Source organism: Corvus brachyrhynchos, unplaced genomic scaffold, assembly GCF_000691975.1.
Source record: "Corvus brachyrhynchos isolate BGI_N302 unplaced genomic scaffold, ASM69197v1 scaffold97, whole genome shotgun sequence".
NCBI lineage: Eukaryota > Metazoa > Chordata > Aves > Passeriformes > Corvidae > Corvus > Corvus brachyrhynchos.
The window spans coordinates 2099784-2119734 of NW_008239758.1; the positions used below are offsets into that span (position 1 = coordinate 2099784).

At 43.4% G+C, this 19951-nt stretch overlaps 1 protein-coding gene across 10 annotated transcripts in view; it reads left to right on the top strand.

Moving 5' to 3' along the window:
- The window catches only part of SEMA6D (semaphorin 6D), a 226405-nt gene that overhangs the window by 195594 nt on the left and 10860 nt on the right, over positions 1-19951 (top strand). For 8 of the 10 annotated variants that reach the window (XM_017742589.1, XM_017742591.1, XM_017742585.1 and 5 more), the window contains 10 exons: positions 15942-16101; positions 16489-16600; positions 17202-17262; positions 17376-17438; positions 17525-17626; positions 17847-17937; positions 18215-18334; positions 18776-18864; positions 19616-19833; positions 19942-19950. In XM_017742589.1, coding sequence (XP_017598078.1) covers positions 15990-16101; positions 16489-16600; positions 17202-17262; positions 17376-17438; positions 17525-17626; positions 17847-17937; positions 18215-18334; positions 18776-18864; positions 19616-19833; positions 19942-19950 — 977 coding nt within the window. In that variant the 5' untranslated portion in view covers positions 15942-15989. Of the gene's footprint in view, positions 1-15784; positions 16102-16488; positions 16601-17201; positions 17263-17375; positions 17439-17524; positions 17627-17846; positions 17938-18214; positions 18335-18775; positions 18865-19615; positions 19834-19941; position 19951 lie in introns of those variants that run through there. The other 2 variants (XM_017742592.1, XM_017742593.1) reach the window with 2 other exon arrangements.

A 19951-nucleotide genomic window follows, 5' to 3' on the forward strand; every position in this document is an offset into this window, starting at 1 on the left:
CAGAGCGGCGAAACTTTTTTTTTTTTTTCTGGGGGGGTGGGGGCGTTTCATCACTGCAGAAACCGATACAGCTGCTTTCAGGGAGTAATTAGAAAGGGTTTAAAGCCTTCTTTATTATTTATAAGCATGAATGGAAATGAAAGGTCACACAGATATATCTAGGTGGCTTTTACTCCTGTGTTTTAAAGGGCTGTGGGGTGGTTGTGCAGGGGGTTTTTTTATGGTTGTTGTGTTTTGTCTTGTGAGTTGAAAAATGCGATTAACTGCTTTAGGTTGATGTGTTGAAAATATTGTAGTTCCGGTGGATATCCCACTTGTTAGCATGAATATTGCTAGTCTTAAATTAGTGGATTTCTGCCAATCTCTAGGTTGTTTCTTACTTCTGGTCAAGATTATGTCTGTATCACAGGCATGAGTCTGTGAGTAATTTGAACAAAATTCAGCCCTCGGTGTGTAAAGTCATTTGTATGTGTGTGTGGCTTAGAATACATTTACTTTTGAGCATAGCAGCAGCAATGATGGTTCATAATGCTCACATATGTGGCACTTGCTGTACAGATGGTATTGTAGCTTATCCATGTACACACACACGCTTTGCACATAATGTGCAGGAATTACAGCAAACTTCCTCCAGAATACTGTTCAGTGCTCTGTAAATGCGTGGCATTTTTTTTTCCTCTGGTTATTTCCTTGAGGGGAAAAAAGCATACATCTTTATTGGGGTACCTTTGTGTTTCAAGTTGTTGGTCTTATTAATATTCCCAAATATTATTTGAAAGAACAGCTTCCTACTGTCTTAGAGGCGTTTACTGCTGGTCTGTTGCTCTCACACACAAATACTTGCACAGAGAATTTTCTGAGGTTCTCTCCTTTTTCTAAGTCCAACAGGAAGCTCATTGTAAAGCTTTGCAATTACTTTTGTGGCAAAAGAGAATAGACGTTTTTCCTGCTTTATTCACGCTGTAAAATTCTGTGCACCTCTAAAGTCTACTTCAGTTCCTTTCAGTAAATTAAGCTGTATGTAATCATGTTTAATGTAGTAAGTGACGGGCATATTTTCTTATGTTGGCAGATATTGTGTAAACATTTACTCTGGCTTAGATAAAAACAAATTGCCAGCTTAGTGCTCTGATTTCTATATAATTATGAACTTGAACAGTTTTTGTGTTAACTAATATAAAGCTCAGGGTTTTTTAAATCAGGAAGAAAAAGTTTGTAGTAAGAATTTATTAGGATTCTGAATTATGTAGCTCAGATTTGTTTTTAGAAAGCCAGCCAAAAAAGTATAACCCAGAGGCTCTACGTTGGTTTATTTAACCAGCTTCTCACTTTCATCTGCACCTTTAGTTACAGTGAGCCTTCCTCCCCCATATCCTGCAGTCTGTCACTACCTGCTCTCCTTTATGGTGAGATGCAACAGAGATAACATCATTTTCTAAATGTGCTTTGTGTGATGCAGGAGTGTGTGCCAGGAATACAGTGATGGCCCTGTCAAAGCTCTACAAACCAGCTGTATGGCTGCGGGTTTTTTCCCCCCAGCCTCTCGCGCCCTTTGAGCTGGACCATCTGAACGTTTCTGGGAATGGCTGAGCTGAGCCGACTGTTAGAGCAGACACTTTAGCCCTTGGAGCTGCCATAACTTTGCTGTGTGTTTATGAAAAGCACACATTTCGATAGAATGCTTAATTATAGATGCAATTTCACTCTAGGTTGATCTTTGATCTGATCGGTCCTGTCATGGGAGGTGTGTAAAGGAAAAATCCATCATGGAAGTTCAGTTCAAAGTGTGTGTTAGGCTTTGTAATAATGTATCTTCTGGTCTTACTACAGTCGATCACATTCAGATTTCAGTTCTGGATTTTTGTGAGTTTTAAATTCTTTTAAAAACATTAGTGCACTTAACACAGGACTCAGTATCCCCTGAAGTCAGGTGTAGCCCAGTTAGATGGACAGAACCTGCATGGAAATGTTGAAATGCTATGGTTGTTTGTCCTTCTGAAAATTAAAAAGAAATTTGAAATCTGAGGTCAAGAGGAGATTGGGGTGAATACGGTCAGTTTTCATCAAGTGTTAGAGAAGTGGTATGACTGAGACTGTTTCAGTTCTAGTCTTCCTTTTTAAGACAAAGGAAACAGTTACTTCAACAGCTTCTGTGCCTGTATGAGCTTATGTGGAGCTTACTTATCTTGCAGTCTGATATCTTTCAAGGCTCAGAATATGTGTTTGCTGACTGAACAGAGGAGATGCTGGTTGATTACATACTCCTATGTTAAACATACCTCTAATTCCAGGTTGATAAAATCAGGTACCTTTCCACTTGATAAAGTAATAATTTGCTCCACAAGTAATTAAGAAAAGATGGAATAAGGCATATTACTGGCATTGGGTAGTACAAGTTATTTTCAGTCTTAGCAAATCTGTATGTAATTAAAACAGTTCAAATGTCGCTTTCGTCAAAACTGCTTCTCGAACAGATGATCTCTTCTTACGCATCCGATAAGCTACTGCAGTTACTGCTAAAATCCATCTAAGCCATTTTATTAAGCTGTTACTTGTTCTGTGAATAGCTGCCAGCCTTAAGTTCAAAGGAAAGTGGGTTCTGATTTGTTCCCATGTCACATGGAAGAGGTGTGCAGTGAGAATACTATTACTGCCCTTTGGATGCTGTTTGTGGAGCTCTGTGTGTTGTCTGCCATAGCCTTCTTTCCCTCGTCGTGGCTTGACAGTAATTACAGTACAGCTAATATCAGGAGTTGATTCAGTTTATTCAGATGGGAAGACTGTTGAATTGTCCCACTTCCAAAGGCAAATGTTTGTGTTAACCACAGAGATCAAATCTGTAGTGCACATATATAACATATGAATAGTATTTATTTCCCTAACTTTCCTATTCCATTCGGCTTTTGTTACCTAACCCAGATTAGCATTTTAACAACCCTGAAGTGAACTTCTGCCATTCTTCCTGCTTGGACAGTGTGTGTAGACCATCCATCATCCTGTCCTTGGCCACAACAGGCTACTGGCTCCAGAACCATTTGGAGCTACACAGAAACCATCCGACTGTGAACAGCACAGCTGGCTACAGCAATTTTTTCTTCCACGCCACTGGCAGCATTGTCTGGCTATGGTAACTAAAGTTAACATCCAGAACGTGAAGTTTCTTTCATTCTGGCACCCCTGCCCAGCCCCACTGCAGCTCGGTGTGCACACCTGCAGGAGGAAGGGCTTCAAAATGGCTGGGAGGAGTCAGGCAACCGCTGGACTCTTGCTTTTCAAGGCTCCAGTTTGGGAGACAGCAACCTGTTGTTTGGAGTGGGATTACATTAACTCTGTCCGTACTCGAGAGGGAGCTGGCTGGCTGAATGCTGTGTGTGCTCAGTGTTGCAGATCGGGGTGTGCTTGGGAAGCGCCAGCTAAAGAAACAGAACTTGCCGCTTTAACTTAGCCACACAAATTGCCAAGGAGCACAGAAAGGAACGGAGAATTTCGGCTGTGTATTTCACACATTCTTGTAGAAGCCTTTTTAGTTCCACAACGGAAACCATGTGATTTCACAGGATCTGTGCCCAGACTCTAATACTTGCTACAGATGCTTTCCTTGGTTTGTTTTGTGGATCTATGAATGCAATAGGAATAAGTTGTTACAGGATTTGTTGTTTTAATTCTGATGTGTGCTGTGAAGGGCAGGTAACCAGCAGGTGAATGTACTTGTGACTCTTTGGTAATTTTACTTGTTGAGATTTTTGCATAATTTAAATAAATTGGCCTAGCATGGCTGTCTGTCATGTGTGAGCCGCTGCTTTCTTGCTAGACGAGAACTTTTGCGTTCAAGAGCAAAGGAGGTCAAGAGGTATTACTGGGAAGGGAGGGGCTTGGTGGGAGTGGAGGAGCGAAGAAGTGGTGGTGGAAGAGGAGGAGTGAGGAGCTCAGGCAAGCAAGTGACATTTATTCTGTCCAGAATGGTTACAAACCTTGTAAACTAAATCACTCCCTGGACAGCTTTGATTTATATTCTCACACAGCAGATTGGCCTTAGTCTGCCTGACCTTGGTAACATAACAGAGGTCGTATTTGCACACAGAGACTCTTCGTGCAAAAAGGTTCATTGTTGCTGTTACTTTTTTTTTTTTTTAACTGTTGCATCTGGGAGCCAAATTGCAGCCCAGGTTTCTAATTGGACAGGCACTGGATAAACACAGAATGAAAGGGATGGATCCTGTTCTCACAGTGGATGGTTTAAAAGAAGAGATGGCAGATGGGTACAGTTGGGCAGTGGCCTCTAGAAGCAGGAGAGCTGTGCTGACCTGCATAATCAGCAGCTGTGCTGGCGCACAAGCCACCTAAACATAGCTGAGCTGCGTGTGTCAGGGAAAGGGGGCACACACGCTTCGGCATCAGAGGCAAGGGGAGCTTTGAAGAGGGCCTGGGATGAGAATGAGGAGTTAATTGGCAGATGCGTGCTAGGGGGCTCTTCAAGTGTGTGAGGGACAGCAGGGAGGCAAACGCAGAGTTGCTCATCTAGAGAGGTAACGAGTGAGCAGTGGGGACCGGCATCACAGACTGGCTGCCCACCAGCGGTGGGAGTGAAACCTCAGAGGAGATGAGGGCTGATCAGCTGGTCACTCAGCTCAGCTGTTACTGCAATAATGGGCTTTTCTTAATGTGAGCTACAAAGTTCATATTTCTTTTACCAAATGGTCATGGCAGCTGGGACTCTGCTTTCTCAAGCAGCAGTAAAGTACCAGCTCACTGTTGGGTAGGGCCTTCCTCAGAGCTTTATTGTGGTGTGAAACAAAAGGTATTTCCCTCAAGTGCTGCTGCCTCGCATCCCAGGCGTGTGTATGGGCGCTGGTGGTGGGCAGGGACTGCAGCACCAGCACAAAGTGTTGGTGCTATTTCTGTGTCTGTCTGTCATGACAGACACACTTTGGGGTCGAAAGAAAATCTTCACGCTTGTATGTCAAGCCCTTGTTTATGCTGTGCCTCCATTTAGGTACCTCCTTCCCATGCTGTGCGAACACCTACGTGTCCCCTCGGGCTGTGGAACCATCATGTTTTGGGAGACCACAGAGAAGAATAATGCGTATTTAATTTACAAAAACCTCCATGTATAGTTAAGGCTGCAGTATTAAAATGTTAGATGGCACTTGAATGTAGCCCAGCGTGAGGAAGCGTGGCTCTACCTGTTGGTGTGATGGTAGCTGAAGCAAGAAAGGGCTGTGGGCAGCGCGTGTGTTCCCCGGGCAATGCAGCTCTCAGGAGTGAAATACCAGAGCACTGCCTGGTGGGTCAGTGCCCTGTGGAAAGAACTTGAACCAAACAACCTGGAAGGCAGGAGAGGGCCCTCTGGCTCTTCGACAGTTGTCCAAGAGCCAGCTTTGGCACCCCTTGCAAATATAGCTCTTTTGTGTGTTGCCACCTGGGGACGAGTGCCGGAGAGAAGAGAACGGATAACAGAGGAAAAGCAGTAGTGGGAAAGCTGTCAACAGTGTGTGAACAATGTCCCCAGGTGTCTCATGAAAGGAGTAATAAGGGAGGGGGGAAATAATCTTGCAGAGTTGAATGGTTTCTTTCAATTTGCAAACTTCTCTCTGTGACAGTTTCTTTAACGCAGCACGTGTTTATCAAAGATTAACACCGAAAAGCCAGTAATTTGTTTTTGTTCAGCAAATCATATTTTCTTCATAAAGTAAATGCCGTGTGGATATTTTTAGCATTATGTAGGTTTTTTCCTTGATGATAACCTCAGACAAAACTAATCAAATCTCATGCTTTGGGGATTAATCTGATTTCCTGCAAGGGTACGGATAGAATTTATTTTGTCTTCCGTACCACTATACAGGTTTTACTGTGAGAGTGGATTATGGCTTCTCCTCCCCCTAAAGCACCAGGCTTTCATCCTCACCAAAACCATAGCAAACACTGCTCATGGCTGAACAGTGGTCTTCAGCAGCAAACTGCCAGCACAAACCTAAATGTTTGGTGCAGACGGGTAAGAAAAATAGACCTGCAGACGTAAACAATGTGGGGGTTAGGTATGATTATCCTGGCCAATATTACTAGTGACAGCACAAGGATTTAAGGAAACATTGTAATTGTACTGGGGGTCTGGGGAGGCTGGTGTGGAAGAGAGAAGGACACAGGTCATAACAGAAAGCTTTAAAGCTCTAAGTCTTGTTCTCTCATTTGCCAGAGATTTCCTTCTGACCTTGATTGAAGCACTTGCAGTCCATATGTTACTGGTCTGTTTTTGTTTTTTTTTTTTTTAATTTTAAGGTCTGATCTGTGACTTCTCTGTGGCTCACTAGTCAAAATGCCGAAGTATTGTGAGGCAAATATTTCCCTGTCCTGCAGGGTGAATGTTACCATGAGGTGATGGAGCCCAAGTAAGAGAGAGGAGGGAGAGCTGGTGCCCAGCACGGCTGCCTCCAGTTGCAAACGCCGTCGTGGGTGGGCTCTGCAGGTTGTGTTTGCTCTGTGGAAAGTGGGCACTTCTGTGGTGCAGAGCTCCCCACATGTGAATCACCACAGGGTTGTGCCCTAGCTTGGGACCCAGAGCAGGGATAGCCATGGCTGCACATTTCACCAGTCCTGGCTCCAGCCCCAAAGTGGCAACAGATAGGTGCAGTTTACCTTACTGCACTTCTATCACTTTAAAAACTTCAACAGACTTCAGGGCAAGGAATCAGCCCGATCAAATTCTGTACTAATACATATGATTTCTAAAGAAATAAAAATAAATTTTTCACCACTACTCTGCATTTCTGGTAAGCCAGGTCCCCTCAAAAGCACAGGCACCTCTCAAGGCATCTCCCTGTCCCTCTGACCATCCCCAGGGTCTCACAGCATGAGCACCGGTGTTCCCCCTCTCCCCTGTGAATATGTATATACATACTTTTACAAATACACACTTGGAGACTACAAAAGCAGCAAATGTGATAATGTGATCCAACTGTTTGGTGCTAGGCTAGAAAGAAGTATTTTTCTGCCATTATGTGAAAATTTAGCGTGACTGGAACAGAGTCTGCATTTGATTAGGCAATTTAAGAAATGGAAGAGACTTCATACTGTAGGGCAGTGCTGCGAAACAATTGCTCGGAACATGTTCTAAAATTGGTTTGCTTTCACCAGATTTCCATGTGTTTCTGCACGACATCTCAAATGAAAGTATGGGCAGTCACGTGGCAAGTGACAACATTTTGGTGTTATGGTAAATCAAAGCAGCAGTTTAAACAATTACTCCAAATCCTGAGAAGACTTTGAGATTTAAAAAACAAACAAAAAAAACCCCCAAGAAAACGAAACTATTTACTGTCAGCCTGGGAAACACATTTCATAACACATCCTTTCACTGGTGTAGTTAATCTTTAATCGTAACAAGAGAATAGTAATTGTTAACTTTGAGCTCCAGGTTCCTCCAGGTTTTCATGCCTGTGTTTTGTACATGTAATTGATTGTGCCTAGGACAGGGGCAGAGCACATGCTTTGCATATACAAATAGGTGACTGGGTGGCCAGCTACCAGATTTGTCCGTGCAGAAAAACCAAGCCTAGTTAAAAGCACGTTGTTCCCCAGTCTGTGTAGGCAGTATTCTTGCAGGCAAGGCTGGCTGACCATTCCAGCCCTGAGAATGGCATACTGAGAATACCAGCACAGTGTTTAAGGTCTCTCATGTGCTTCTTGCCCATTGAGTCTTCTCCTGTCTCTCCCTTTGCATTTTCCGCAGCCATTTACTTCTCTCTGAAGTGAGAGCAGTGACATGCAGCAGCCTTTTCCCCAGCAGCAGCAGCTCCAGCCAGCAATGCTCCAGCGAGGCACAGCGATGAGATGCTGGAGGGGTGTTTGTAGCACGGGAGAGCAGTGGGTGGAAAGAAGTGATGCTTTCTGGAGTGAGGTTGACAGCAACATTGTCTGAGGCACAGCCTGTTGAACAGCAGATGTGCCCTTTCCACAGTGCAAATCCCTTTTTTCTTCGTCTGCCTTGCTTGTTGGGGCGTATTCCTACCCCCAAACCTGCCTTCTATTTCAAAACATCCCATTCACTTCATCCAGTAGGCAAATGCTGACCTCCTGGGCTCCATCCAGGACTCAAATGGGCAGCACTTATCTCAGGATCAGGGCTGCAGCCCTGCTCAGGGGGAAGGCTGCTTAGACTGCTTTGTGCAGGGCTGGGAGACAGCAGGGCTGGCAGACAGCAGGCCCGGGGTGCTGCCAGCAACTCCCTTGGCTCTGGCGTCAGCTGGACTTGTGCAAGTTGTGCCTGAGACCTTCATTATGTCCTCACCTTCAAATACTGGTTTATACCTGTCTCAGAGTTGCCTTATCAGATGATGCCTAATCACGCTGAAATGAGTGGCAGTTTTGCTATGTAAATCATGTTCTGCAGGCTTCCAGGAAGAACACTGACTTCCTTCACTTAAGCACTCACCCACATTTGTAGCCAACCCTCCCAGAGGGAGGAAAAGTGGGTTTTAGGCTTTTGTTTCAGGCCAAGGGGAGGCAGTTTGAGTGTTACTGAACGTATGTCCAAGCCTGTATGTGCTACTGTAGGTAATTAGGTCTCTGCCATTATGGCTTAAGGGTTCTCTCTACTTTTCAGGATAAAAGTATTTTGGTCTAATACACACTAATCAAAAGCATCAGACACCTCTGACGCAGCTGGGAGCTGGGGGTGCTCAGGACTTCACCCTGATGAGCCACAGCTGCTCTCCCCAGCAAGGTGGCTTTGCTTTGCTCTGGTTGGGGTCAGGGCAGGGGTGGGAGTTCCTGCTTCCAGAGCTGCCCATGGCCAGGAATTAATGGAGGATCAGGGCCAAGAGTGTGGAACAAATGTCACTGTACTGACATTCTCTGCACCAGTTCGCAGACACTTCGACAAATAAATTTAATATATCCTAGGGCAGTCCCAGTTGGGCATGAGCAGTTTGAATTAATGAAATGCAGGTCTGCTAAAATGGTGAATCCAGAGCCCTGCTTAAGTTAAAGCACCTTGCACTCCATCACCAATAGCCCAACCCTGGCAAACTTGCAAGGAAAGCATGTCCTGCAGAGCTTTGCAAAACAGAACGGATCTGACCATAGATGTGAGCTGAAGTCAAAGGTTGGTTTCAGGTGCAGGACTTTCATGTTAATCCTTATAAGGGAAGCTAGTTAACATTCAGTCTCAAAAATTAACTTAAAATAACCATAATTGAGGCAATCACTTACAGTTTGCTCAGCATTTTATTTCCTTTCCTGCTGGAACTATCTGGTGTTCAAGTAAATTTTTGATCACAGGAGAATTTAGCCCTCAAAGTGCTTCTAATCAACCACCAAACACTTGCATCATTAAAAGTCACCGCATCCATTTTGCAAGTTCTGTCAGCTCCTTCTAGAGCAAGAGGGGTGCGCTTGCTGCAACGTTCAAAGCCTGCAAACAACTGAAGTGTAGCTGGCAGTGCCATAAGCCAATTAAGATGAAAGCTGTGATACTCAGTGGTAGGGTTTCATCACTTTAATACTAAACTATCTTTTTTTACTTAGGCATAGATCAAGAGGTGTTAATGCAGAATCCTTAAAAGAAGTCAAGTATTATCTTAAAATAACAGACCTGTTATTTGCACTTTCATGCTCAATTAATATCTCAGCCCTAAATATCCTAAATTTTTTCTCCAGAGCTGCAGACTTTAAAGTTGTTAGAAAAAGTAAAGATGGCTGCATACTGCAAGTTTACATTTGGGTGTACCTTTATAGGACAGAAAGAGTTTTTGTCACCTATTTATCATACAAAATCATGCTTCATGTTCCTAAAAGGGACTACAAGAATTAAGTACCTTTCTTTCATTATAGCCACAAATATTTTCCTGTTATTTGATAATTAGCTGAAACAATCTGTCACCAAATTCCTCAACATGGATTTATCACATCATAGAGAATCTCTAAGATTTGAATGTACAGTAAACCTCTGTGTCAGGCATTGCCTTGAGGAACTTTATTGAAGTCAGCCTTCATTAGAAGAAATACATACTGGAATGACATTAAAAAGAATTGTAAAGAAAATCACACTTGCATTGATGCTGGCTGTTGTATCCCTGTTTTGGGAGGACTTACCACGCTTTTGCATGCAACACAATTGCATCACTGGAAAACCTATGTATAGATATGACCTAAAATGGGAATCTAATCCCCTGCCTTTCCTATCAGAAATACTGATACAGATTTTTAAGGCAAATGTTGCATTGTATGTGGAATACTTTCTGGCTTGTAAGCAAATGACTCATCATACACATTTCACACAGTTAAGACATAGAAAAAAAAGACCAAGACCAAAAAATAGAGATGGGGAAAAGAATTGTTGGCTCTCCCTCTAGAGTTCAAGGCGCCAGATCCTGGGCCATGCTGGTCTTATATTTTGACTCAGATGTACAAAAAGGCTTCATTTTCATATTTTGATCACCAAAACACCCCAGTGTGTGGCTCTGCTCTGAAGTTATTTTATTCCAGTCACAGCAGGGGTTAGGTGCTATTCTGAGTGAATGTTCAGGTGCACCTGTGGTTGCCAATGGGTACATTTCTACAAGTCTAGGGCACCCCTGAAGGCAACCTGTACCACCTTCGTGTATTGTCTTGTGAATGTTTTATCTTCTGAAAAGATTGACCTGGTTGCCAAAATGAAACTGAGCAACACCCTTCCTTTCTGTACTCTGTGCTCACTGGTGAGCTGTGTTCCCCCTGCAGCTGGCTCAAGGAGTTGAACTTCTCCCACCTGGCAGCAGTTACCATCAGCAGGTAAACTCAGGTGCAAATCCTCAGCCCCCTAAAGTGGAGTCACTGCCAGCAGGCTTTTAACTTCACGAAGCCCAGAATTTGAACCATACCCTTTTCAGGTAGTGTTTTTTAACTGCTATTAGTAGACCATAAGTGATTTGTACATCAAAAGATAATCCCTGAGGCTGTAGTAAACAAGATTTTTAACCTTTCTACACTAGGCCTTTGCATCCAGAAAAAAGGGGAGAGGTGCTAAACACAAGAAAGTTCCTATTCAGCCTTTATTTGTTTGCAGGTGGAATCTGTGACTTGCTCTAGCCTGGCCAACAGATCTTTGTTGCTCGAGTGTTCTTCTGGTTAAAGAGCTTCAAGGCACTGCTTTGGCCAGGGGCTCAGTGCCCTGAAACCACTGTCCAAGGGTGCCCTGTTGCCCTCAGCAGGGCTTGTGTCAGAGGCTCAGTGGAAGTTGCTGGGTGTTGCATGGGATCAGCTTTGCTCTGCATCAGGAACTGAAGTCTCAGCTGTAGGCCCTGAGAAACTTGTTGAGCATCTGTGAACAAGCAGCAGCAAAAGATTGTTTTGTTTTGTTTTACCTTATTATTAGAGTGGTTTCATGCTCAAAATTTCAGAAGGTACCATCTGAGAAAGACACTAGTCAGTGCCCTTGCACTAATTAGTGCCCTCAGGGAGCCATTTGCATGCAGGAAGAAACAGAGGACAGCAGGGATTTCCTGACGTGTCCAAGTCCAGTCAGTGGGGATTGTGGGAAACCACATGGACATAAATTCACTAAACTCAGCATATTGCTAATCAATTCTGCCTGTCCCCCTTCAGCGCTAGGGCCAGCTTGTACTTCCAAGCACAGAGGGTCTCACCTAACAGCCTCAGTCTGGTGGAGGAGGAGGGTGATGTGGTCATTTACCCAGCTTTTATTATTGCACACCTTTCCTCCATTCCTTGCCAAACTCCCCACAAGTGAGCTGACTTTTAGGATGTATCTTTTGTTCTGACCTGTCTTGAACTTGAGGCTGGGTTTGCTGTACTGCACTCCTGTCTGTGCTTAGCATTTTGAGAAGCATTTATTGTGTTAAGGAGATTTTAAAGAATTTTTTCTTTTCAGTAAGTAGAAGATATTGCATCAGTCTGGTTTGAAGCCATTTTATATGTTGCTTCTCCCCAGCTGGCTGAATGCCCTTTCCCTTCCCCCTTCTCTTTTACGTGGCAGTGCACGGAAAGATGATTGATGGAGCGTCACCAGCACGTTGTCAAAGGCTGGAGTAGATTAATGGGCAAGAAACACCAGCCTGTTCGCCTTCATGTGTGATTGTTTGAAGGCAGGCTCATATTTTAACAGAAATTATATCCTGCTTCTCCGGATTCCCCCAATCAGGAATTGAAGGATGGGATTTCTATCTGAGATTGAAAGGTGGTGGCCACAAAGAGCCAGTTTATTACTTGGGACAACTGCCTGCCTCCCATTTGACCAACACCATCTCCCTGAGGCCTGTTTCAGGCAAGTTGCTCACCTCCTTAACAAGGTGGATTTTTGCCACCAGTTAACATTTACACCTCTAGTTCCTTCTCCTTGCAACACAACTCATTATGGCATAGGCCACATGGCCGGGGGAGCTCTGATCTGTAAGAGCTTCTCACCTGAGGGACACTGGTCAGTGCCCGTGCTGCAGGGAAGGAGCACATCTGACCCCGAGCAGTCCAGAACCTTTGAAAAGCCTTTTGTGGTGGCTGGCCTTGGTCACAGATTCAGCTTTGATCTGTGCCTCAATTGCCCAGCTGCAAAACAAGGATAGCAATATGGTAATGTCCAAACATTGCACTTGCCATGGATCGTTTTCCAGCAGAAATGCTAGGAATGCAATTTATAAGAGAAATTAATCAAAGACTGGGCTGAATCCTGGCGGGGGAAAATAATCAAACCCGGAGTATGAATGTTTTCTGCATTTTCTTGAAGGTAGACATCGCCAGCATTTTGTAATCAGCTATTCCAGGCCTAACAGATATTTCAGCATTGTTATTTGTAGTGCCCAGTAGTGGCCTCCACTGAAAGGTTTGAATGTGGCAGGAATTACGTCTTTCACACCAGCCTATCTGTGTCTACCAGAAGGCTACACCTGGCTGTCATAAACCCCTGCTCCGAGGGCTAGAGGGAGCCCATTTTTCTGATTATCCAGGAAACAGCTGTTCTTCCCAGTTTATTCTCTCTTCAGTGGTTCTGATCCCAAGCCTGTGTCCAACCAGATAAAAGCTGCATTTAAGAGCCTCTTGAAGCAGGTGCATTTTCTTTTCAGATGTAGCTGGAAATCAGAGCTACTGTTAATATTCTTGTAATAATTTTCCAAGCAAAATAATAAAGAAATCTGTACTTCTTGCCTGGCTGGTGAGAAGTGATTACCTGTGGTTTGCTAATCCAGTGCAGCTCTCTGGCTGCTTTTCTGTCTTGTCATGACAAGGGTCTGTGCTTCATGTAGGTATTTTCTTTGATAGAGATTTGTGACAGATGATGTTTAGTTAGAAAAGCTTGCCGAACGTAACTATTCCTGCCCTCTATGTTCTCAGAGTTCATCTCTGGAGTATCCTGCGATGTTTGAGGGTATTTTGGGGAAGGCATAAATGTGAGTTTGTTGCTGATCTGAATGCAGCCTCTGGGGAAACACATCCTGTGGATTTACAATTACAGAACCTCACATTCTTTTAGGGAGTTTGATATCCCACCTGAAATTTGAATCTGTTCAAGAGAACTGATACTGTCTTTGCTTACCTGGCATTTCAGTTGTTTCCTGTTTGCTTTTGTGACAGTTTGCTGTGTATTGGCCATGATAATCGTGACCTAAAAACAAGTTGCCCTTTGACAGTTGTGACCTAAAAACAAAAACAAATTGCCCTTTCCTCTGCAGCCATTTCCTGAAGTCCAGAAATCAGTATCTGCCTGTGTAAGGCAGGTTACACGGAAGTTTTGTAATTGTCCCAATAAATGCTTCCCAGATGGGACATGGGAAGGAAAAAGAATTGTGAAAAAGAAACTTCCTGTTACATGCCCGTGCTTGGTACAGGTGGAACTTGTAGAGTTTGCAATTTGAAGCCAGGCCGGGGTCTCTTTGAGTCATGATGTGGGCCAGAAGCAGCCTCATCTTCTATGCTAACTGCGGCCTACATGTCTGGGAGAGCTTCTTGCTCTTTGGCAATTTGTATTCATTTGTTCTCCAAGAAAACAAGGCTGCAGGGAGGACTTTTACTAAGCACCTTATAGATGTTACTGCACACCGACTCAACGTGCAGTTTATGTGTCTCCCCTTTCTCTTTCACTGGAAAAGGAGTGGGTTGGATATTTGGAGCCTGCTTTTCCTTACAAAAGGACCAAAAAAAAAAGACCGTGTAAGCATTAATGATTTGTTATTGTGTCTGGGAGCCACAGTGCTGCAGGACTTTAATGGTGCTTTCACAAGAAAGAACTAATTTGACTAACTTTATTAATTCCAGTTTGTTTTAAGTTTGCTCATTAGTAATTTAACGCAAGATGCTTCAGCTGAAGAGGCCATGTCAGGACAAGGAAGAGCAGAGGGAAAGTGCCAGGAATCATTAGTGTTTATTAACCACTGCACTCATCAATCCTGACTAAGAGCACAGCCCATTCGTTCTGGACTGGTGGACTGAGATACAGAAATATCATTAACAGTGGAAAATGCTTCTTTCCAGGTCAGTCTGTGATGGGCAGGCATCCAGACAACACCCCCGCCCCCATCCCCAAATGTTCCCAGCCTTTCAGCTGGTCTCCTCACAGTCCAGCCTGAACTGACGGCTCAGCAGCCCCTGGAAGGAGGAAGCCCTGCCCCAGCCATAGTATCAATTAACAAATACAGCATTTTTGTCCCCTGTAAGCATTACTGAAAGGTTAAGTGTTGTTATGAAGGGGTTTTTTTAATTGCTTTTCAGATTATTGAATGATTAATACTTCTGTGCTTTGCTGGGTAGGTCTGGCACTTAGTGTTGGCAAAGTGTTCTTCTCACTGAAAGTCTTGAAACATTAAAATGGAAAGGTTTCTCCTTTTTTTTTTTCTGTTTAGACAAAGCATTTAATAACCAATTTCAGCAACTGCAAGGCACTGAGCTGATGACTCAGAGCTCTGACCTGTGAATCGGGGCTGAATGAATGCCTCCAAAAGGTTGGAGGAGGGAATAATACTACATTTGCCAGGTTTCTAATGAGAAATATGACCCCTGCCCAGTCCACTTGCAGTCATTAAGGATTACATTTCACTTTGTGATGTGTTTTCTTGCATCCTACCCAAATTGCAACTTGAGTAGTTACATTCTGCTCACTGAAATATTCCTGTGGTTTAATTGAAGAAGTTATGTTTCCCTTCCCCTCTTAAAAGCTTTGTTGTATAATGTTGTGGTGCTGTCATGATCTGTGCTGTCTAATCTGCAGCGCACACACACACACAACCCCCAGGTGAAAGCCCCTGAAGCCTTCAACAGTAGCAAATGAGGGGGAAAAGTGGCATCTTGGGAAGGTGGTTCAACATTGCATCCCCATTTGAGTCCCTTGCCACCCTTGTGAAGTGTGTGACAACGCTGTCACACTGCAGGGGCAGCAGTTTGCATTTACTTTGCACGGGTGTAAGTCACTGCACAAGGCAAAGCTTCAGGTGCCTGGCCCTTGGCATCAGGGCTGGGACAGTGGGCACGTTGGACTTAGTACTGGGATGGCACAGCCTGGAAACAACCAATGGCATTAAAACACAGCGTGGATGCTCAGACACATTGTGTGTGTCACGACGTTTTGTGGATGAGATTTAGGTACTTCATGGGAAAAGGGTTTGTGTTGGATGACATTCAGTGATTAAGGGGATGGAAAGAGATTGCAGTTTAATTAAAATTCTAATCCCAAGTTTGACAATTTTTCTTGCCAGGTCAGCAGCCTGCATGTTCTATTTCTGATTCTGTGAATTAAATGGGCTGACAGTCGTCAGCTTCTTTGGAAATGCCCATAAATCCAGCTAAAAATTAGCGCCCATCAATACGTTTCGGAGCAGCTTCGAGCAGGGCTGTGTCCCACAGCAGTTTCCATCGTGTGCAGCGCTGCCGATGCTCAAACACAAAGCAAACCCGTGTTGGCAGGAGGGAGCGGTGCCGCGTCCGTGCTGCTGCTGCAGCCTCCCCGCTGTGTCCGTTCGCAGGTAGCTGAGCCGTGCTGCCGCCAAGGCCGCGCTCCCCCGGGCCCCGCCATGAGGCTCCCCGCGCTCTGTGCCCTGGTGACGCTGCTGCTGAGCCTGTCCCGCTGCCGCGCCGGCAGCTTCCCCGAGGACGAGGACCCCATTAACGTCGTGGACTACCACTGTGAGTGAATCTGCAAGTGCTGCTAAACACCAGGGGGAAAAGTTCTAATTGGATTTTTTTTTTTTTTTCTCTTGGCCCCCCCCCCCACCATGGGAAGTTAAAAAACAAAATCTGATTCCTTTCAAATTGAAATGTGTTTACTGGCTTTGTATCTTTAATAGAACACTTAATCATTTTCTTAAAAAAGCAATCAGAAATACAGCAATAACTTCAGGAAAAAGAACATTTGCTGACATTAGCCATCTTTTCCTCATTTATATTCAAGACATTACTCAAGGAATTTAGTTTAAACCCTTCTACACCTAGTATATACAGCTAATCAATGCCATATATTGATTCTTTAGCTCTATAATCCTGAGTGATGGTGTAGCCCATTTTTACTTGCAGATTCAAGGCAATATCCAGTATTTAGAGGACGCCCTTCAGGCAATGAATCTCAGCACAGACTGGACTTCCAACTAATGTTGAAAATTCGAGACACACTTTATATCACTGGCAGGTAATTTTCCTTCACTCAGTTCATTAGATTAAAATTCTTTTCTCTTCTGGTTTTGCATTTATGTGTAAAATTCATTTAGAAAAATATGCGGAATATGATAAAAATTAGAATTGGGGCAGGACTTCCCAGAGAAATATACCATATCTATGGCCAGTGCATGAAAATTGGATTTGAAGGCTGCAGTTACTGTAGTTAAGCTAAAACCAATGATCAAATGCTCTTTTCCGTCTTTTATATTACTGCCCTGCCTGATAAAAACCTCTCCTGATCATTTTAAACTTGGACTGACACGTCAGGGCTGTAGGAAGTGAGGATAACACACTTGCATATTTACAGCCCAGGTTAGTCCTCAGCAGAATGGGCAGACAGGGATGGACTGCTGGACACTGCAGGTACTCTCTCAGGACCTCACCAATAAAAATCAAAACCAGCCCGTGTTGCACATGAACAACCTTCTCCCATTTGCATTAAACACAGAAAATCCCTAAGCATTTCATAGAAGTTGCTGGTCTAACACAACATTTTGAAAATAGATTTAGTTTACCAAATAAAAGAGCACAGAATTACTGAATTTCCTGTTCTCTTTTTACTCTGCAAACAGGGACCAGGTTTATACTGTAAACTTAAATGAAGTTCCAAAATCAGAAGTTACCCCAAGCAAGGTGAGTAGATGCATGCTGGAAAGGGAGAGGTGTGTCCTTTGGTTTTAATGGTTTTTTAAAAGAATTTTCTGTGGCAAGGAATTAAAATGTTCCTTTTTGGTCTGCTTTGACAGAAATTAACATGGAGATCAAAGCAGCAGGACAGAGAGAACTGTGCTATGAAAGGCAAACATAAAGTAAGTCTAGCACATTACAGAAAAACGACACTAGTATTTATTATATACATGGAGTTTGTGATTAATACATCTTACTCTCTTTTCAGGATGAATGCCATAACTTCATTAAAGTCTTTGTTCCAAGAAATGATGAGATGGTGTTTGTCTGTGGAACAAATGCATTTAACCCTATGTGCAGATACTATCGGGTAAGAGTATTGAAGATGCCATTAATCCGTTACTGGTTTTGCTTGCACTGGTTATGCCATAGCAAATACATCCAGTGTGACTGGAGAGTGCTTCAAGGTGAAATAAAAACAGACAGAAGCCAATGTGCTGAATTAAGTTTTGTGGAAAGACAATGTTATGCTTTTGTGCCAGTGCACAAAATAGAAATGACACTATCACCCATTTATTTTTCTTCTCTAGTTGAATACATTAGAGTATGATGGGGAGGAAATTAGTGGTTTGGCAAGATGCCCATTTGATGCCAGACAAACCAATGTCGCCCTCTTTGCTGGTAAGAACTTTTACTTGTAATGAGTCTAAATGATTAATGACACCAAAGGAGACACAGAGCTTTTAAAGCAAGCACAGGAAAGCTAAAGGTGTCATGGTGCCCCTGCTCTTAAATTTTTTAAAGGGCCTCCAAAGGATTAGAAGCTGACCTGTTAATAAATAGGTTACAGCAATCTGGGGAAGTGTGACAGTGAAGAAATGGGGAAAATACAGGCTAGTCAGAATTCTCTAGATTATTAAAAGGCCTCTTAATACCATGTTTTCAACTTCTGTTTTAGATGGAAAATTGTATTCAGCAACAGTAGCAGATTTCCTGGCAAGCGATGCTGTTATTTATCGCAGCATGGGGGATGGATCTGCCTTAAGAACAATAAAGTATGATTCCAAATGGATAAAAGGTAATTTGGGGAGTATTTTCCCATACATATGGCAAATGCAATTTCAGTGGCACAGAAGGTCAGGTAATTCACAGCCAGCCTGGTTTACACATATGCTACACTGTCAGCATGTATGAGGCTTTTGGAATAGTATAATTACACTTAAAAAGCTGCATAATGCCCAAAAAAAAAAGACTACATTTTTGTTAAATGCTTCAATGAATGAATTTGCAGTAACAAATACCTTAACTGAAGTACAGTTTCTGTGCGGCCTTTAGCCAATGCCAAAGACTTCAAGTTCATTTAAACTCCAGTGCACCTGTATTTGGACATCCTAAAGTATCTGGAAGACTGGAGCTCACATTGGCTGGTATGGACCTGGGGAGGAGCTGCCAACTCTCACAGTGTCGTGCGCCCACTGAGCAGTTCTTTGAAGTAACTTCTCCTTGCTCTTTCTTACAGAACCACACTTCCTCCATGCCATAGAATATGGGAACTACGTTTATTTCTTCTTCCGAGAAATTGCTGTTGAGCACAACACTTTAGGCAAGGTCGGTATCGTCAGCGTGAGCGTTGAGTCACAGCAGAAAGAGCTCATCCCAAAACAGCATCAGAAACTAGCACAGTTCGTACTATGAAGGAGGTACTAGGAGAAAGCTTGCACAGTTTTCCCATCATAATTTACAGGGAGTGGAGATAAAGAGAACTAGAGCAGTGCATTGTTCAACCAAAAAGCTGTTCCTGTTCTCCAGGCCTCACTGTTAGTGAGCTCGCTACAGGTATCTTTCAATGTGCTGTTGCCTTAGTGCTGCTGTTGCCTTAACTCTTGTGGCGAGTAATGGAAAAGCTGAGGGTGTTTTCATGCTTATTAAAGAAACAAAAGAAAACAACACAAAAGGAGAGTTTCAAAGACGTTTCTCTAATGTCCCTGGATATTGAATAATTCAGTCATGCCAGTACAGAGTATAACATTCATGCCTCACCATGGAAGGATATTCTACAATAAATTATTAAATCCCTTACACATGGTTAATTAAAGTCTTTAAATCTCACTAACAACATGATTTTGAAGGCAAAAAGGGTGGGGGCAGACTGTGGAGATGCATTTGCTTGGTGATACATTAAGATGCCTGTGCACTACGAGCTGAACACCATTTGCTTTCATCTTCTCTGTGCAGATAAATGGCAGCTTCCTGTTAACAACATTATCTTGGTGTTTTATTAAGAGCTCAGAAACAAACACTGTTTCCCTTGCATCTCTCAAGCCTCTCTCCCTCTTTGTTTCTTTTTTGCCTTTCACAGGCTGTGTATTCCCGTGTGGCACGCATCTGCAAAAATGACATGGGGGGCTCCCAAAGGGTCCTGGAGAAACACTGGACATCTTTTCTGAAAGCTCGGCTCAACTGCTCAGTTCCTGGGGATTCATTCTTCTACTTTGATGTTCTGCAGTCCATCACAGATATAATAGAAATCAATGGAGTGCCCACCGTTGTCGGTGTATTCACCACACAGCTCAACAGGTGAGAGATGAGCAACCTTTCATCAAAGGCAGATCTCTGGTTTTCTCTTACACTGAGATGAGTGCCATTGTAATCTGAGTTCTTGAAACTATTTTTCGAATTTTACAGCATCCCTGGT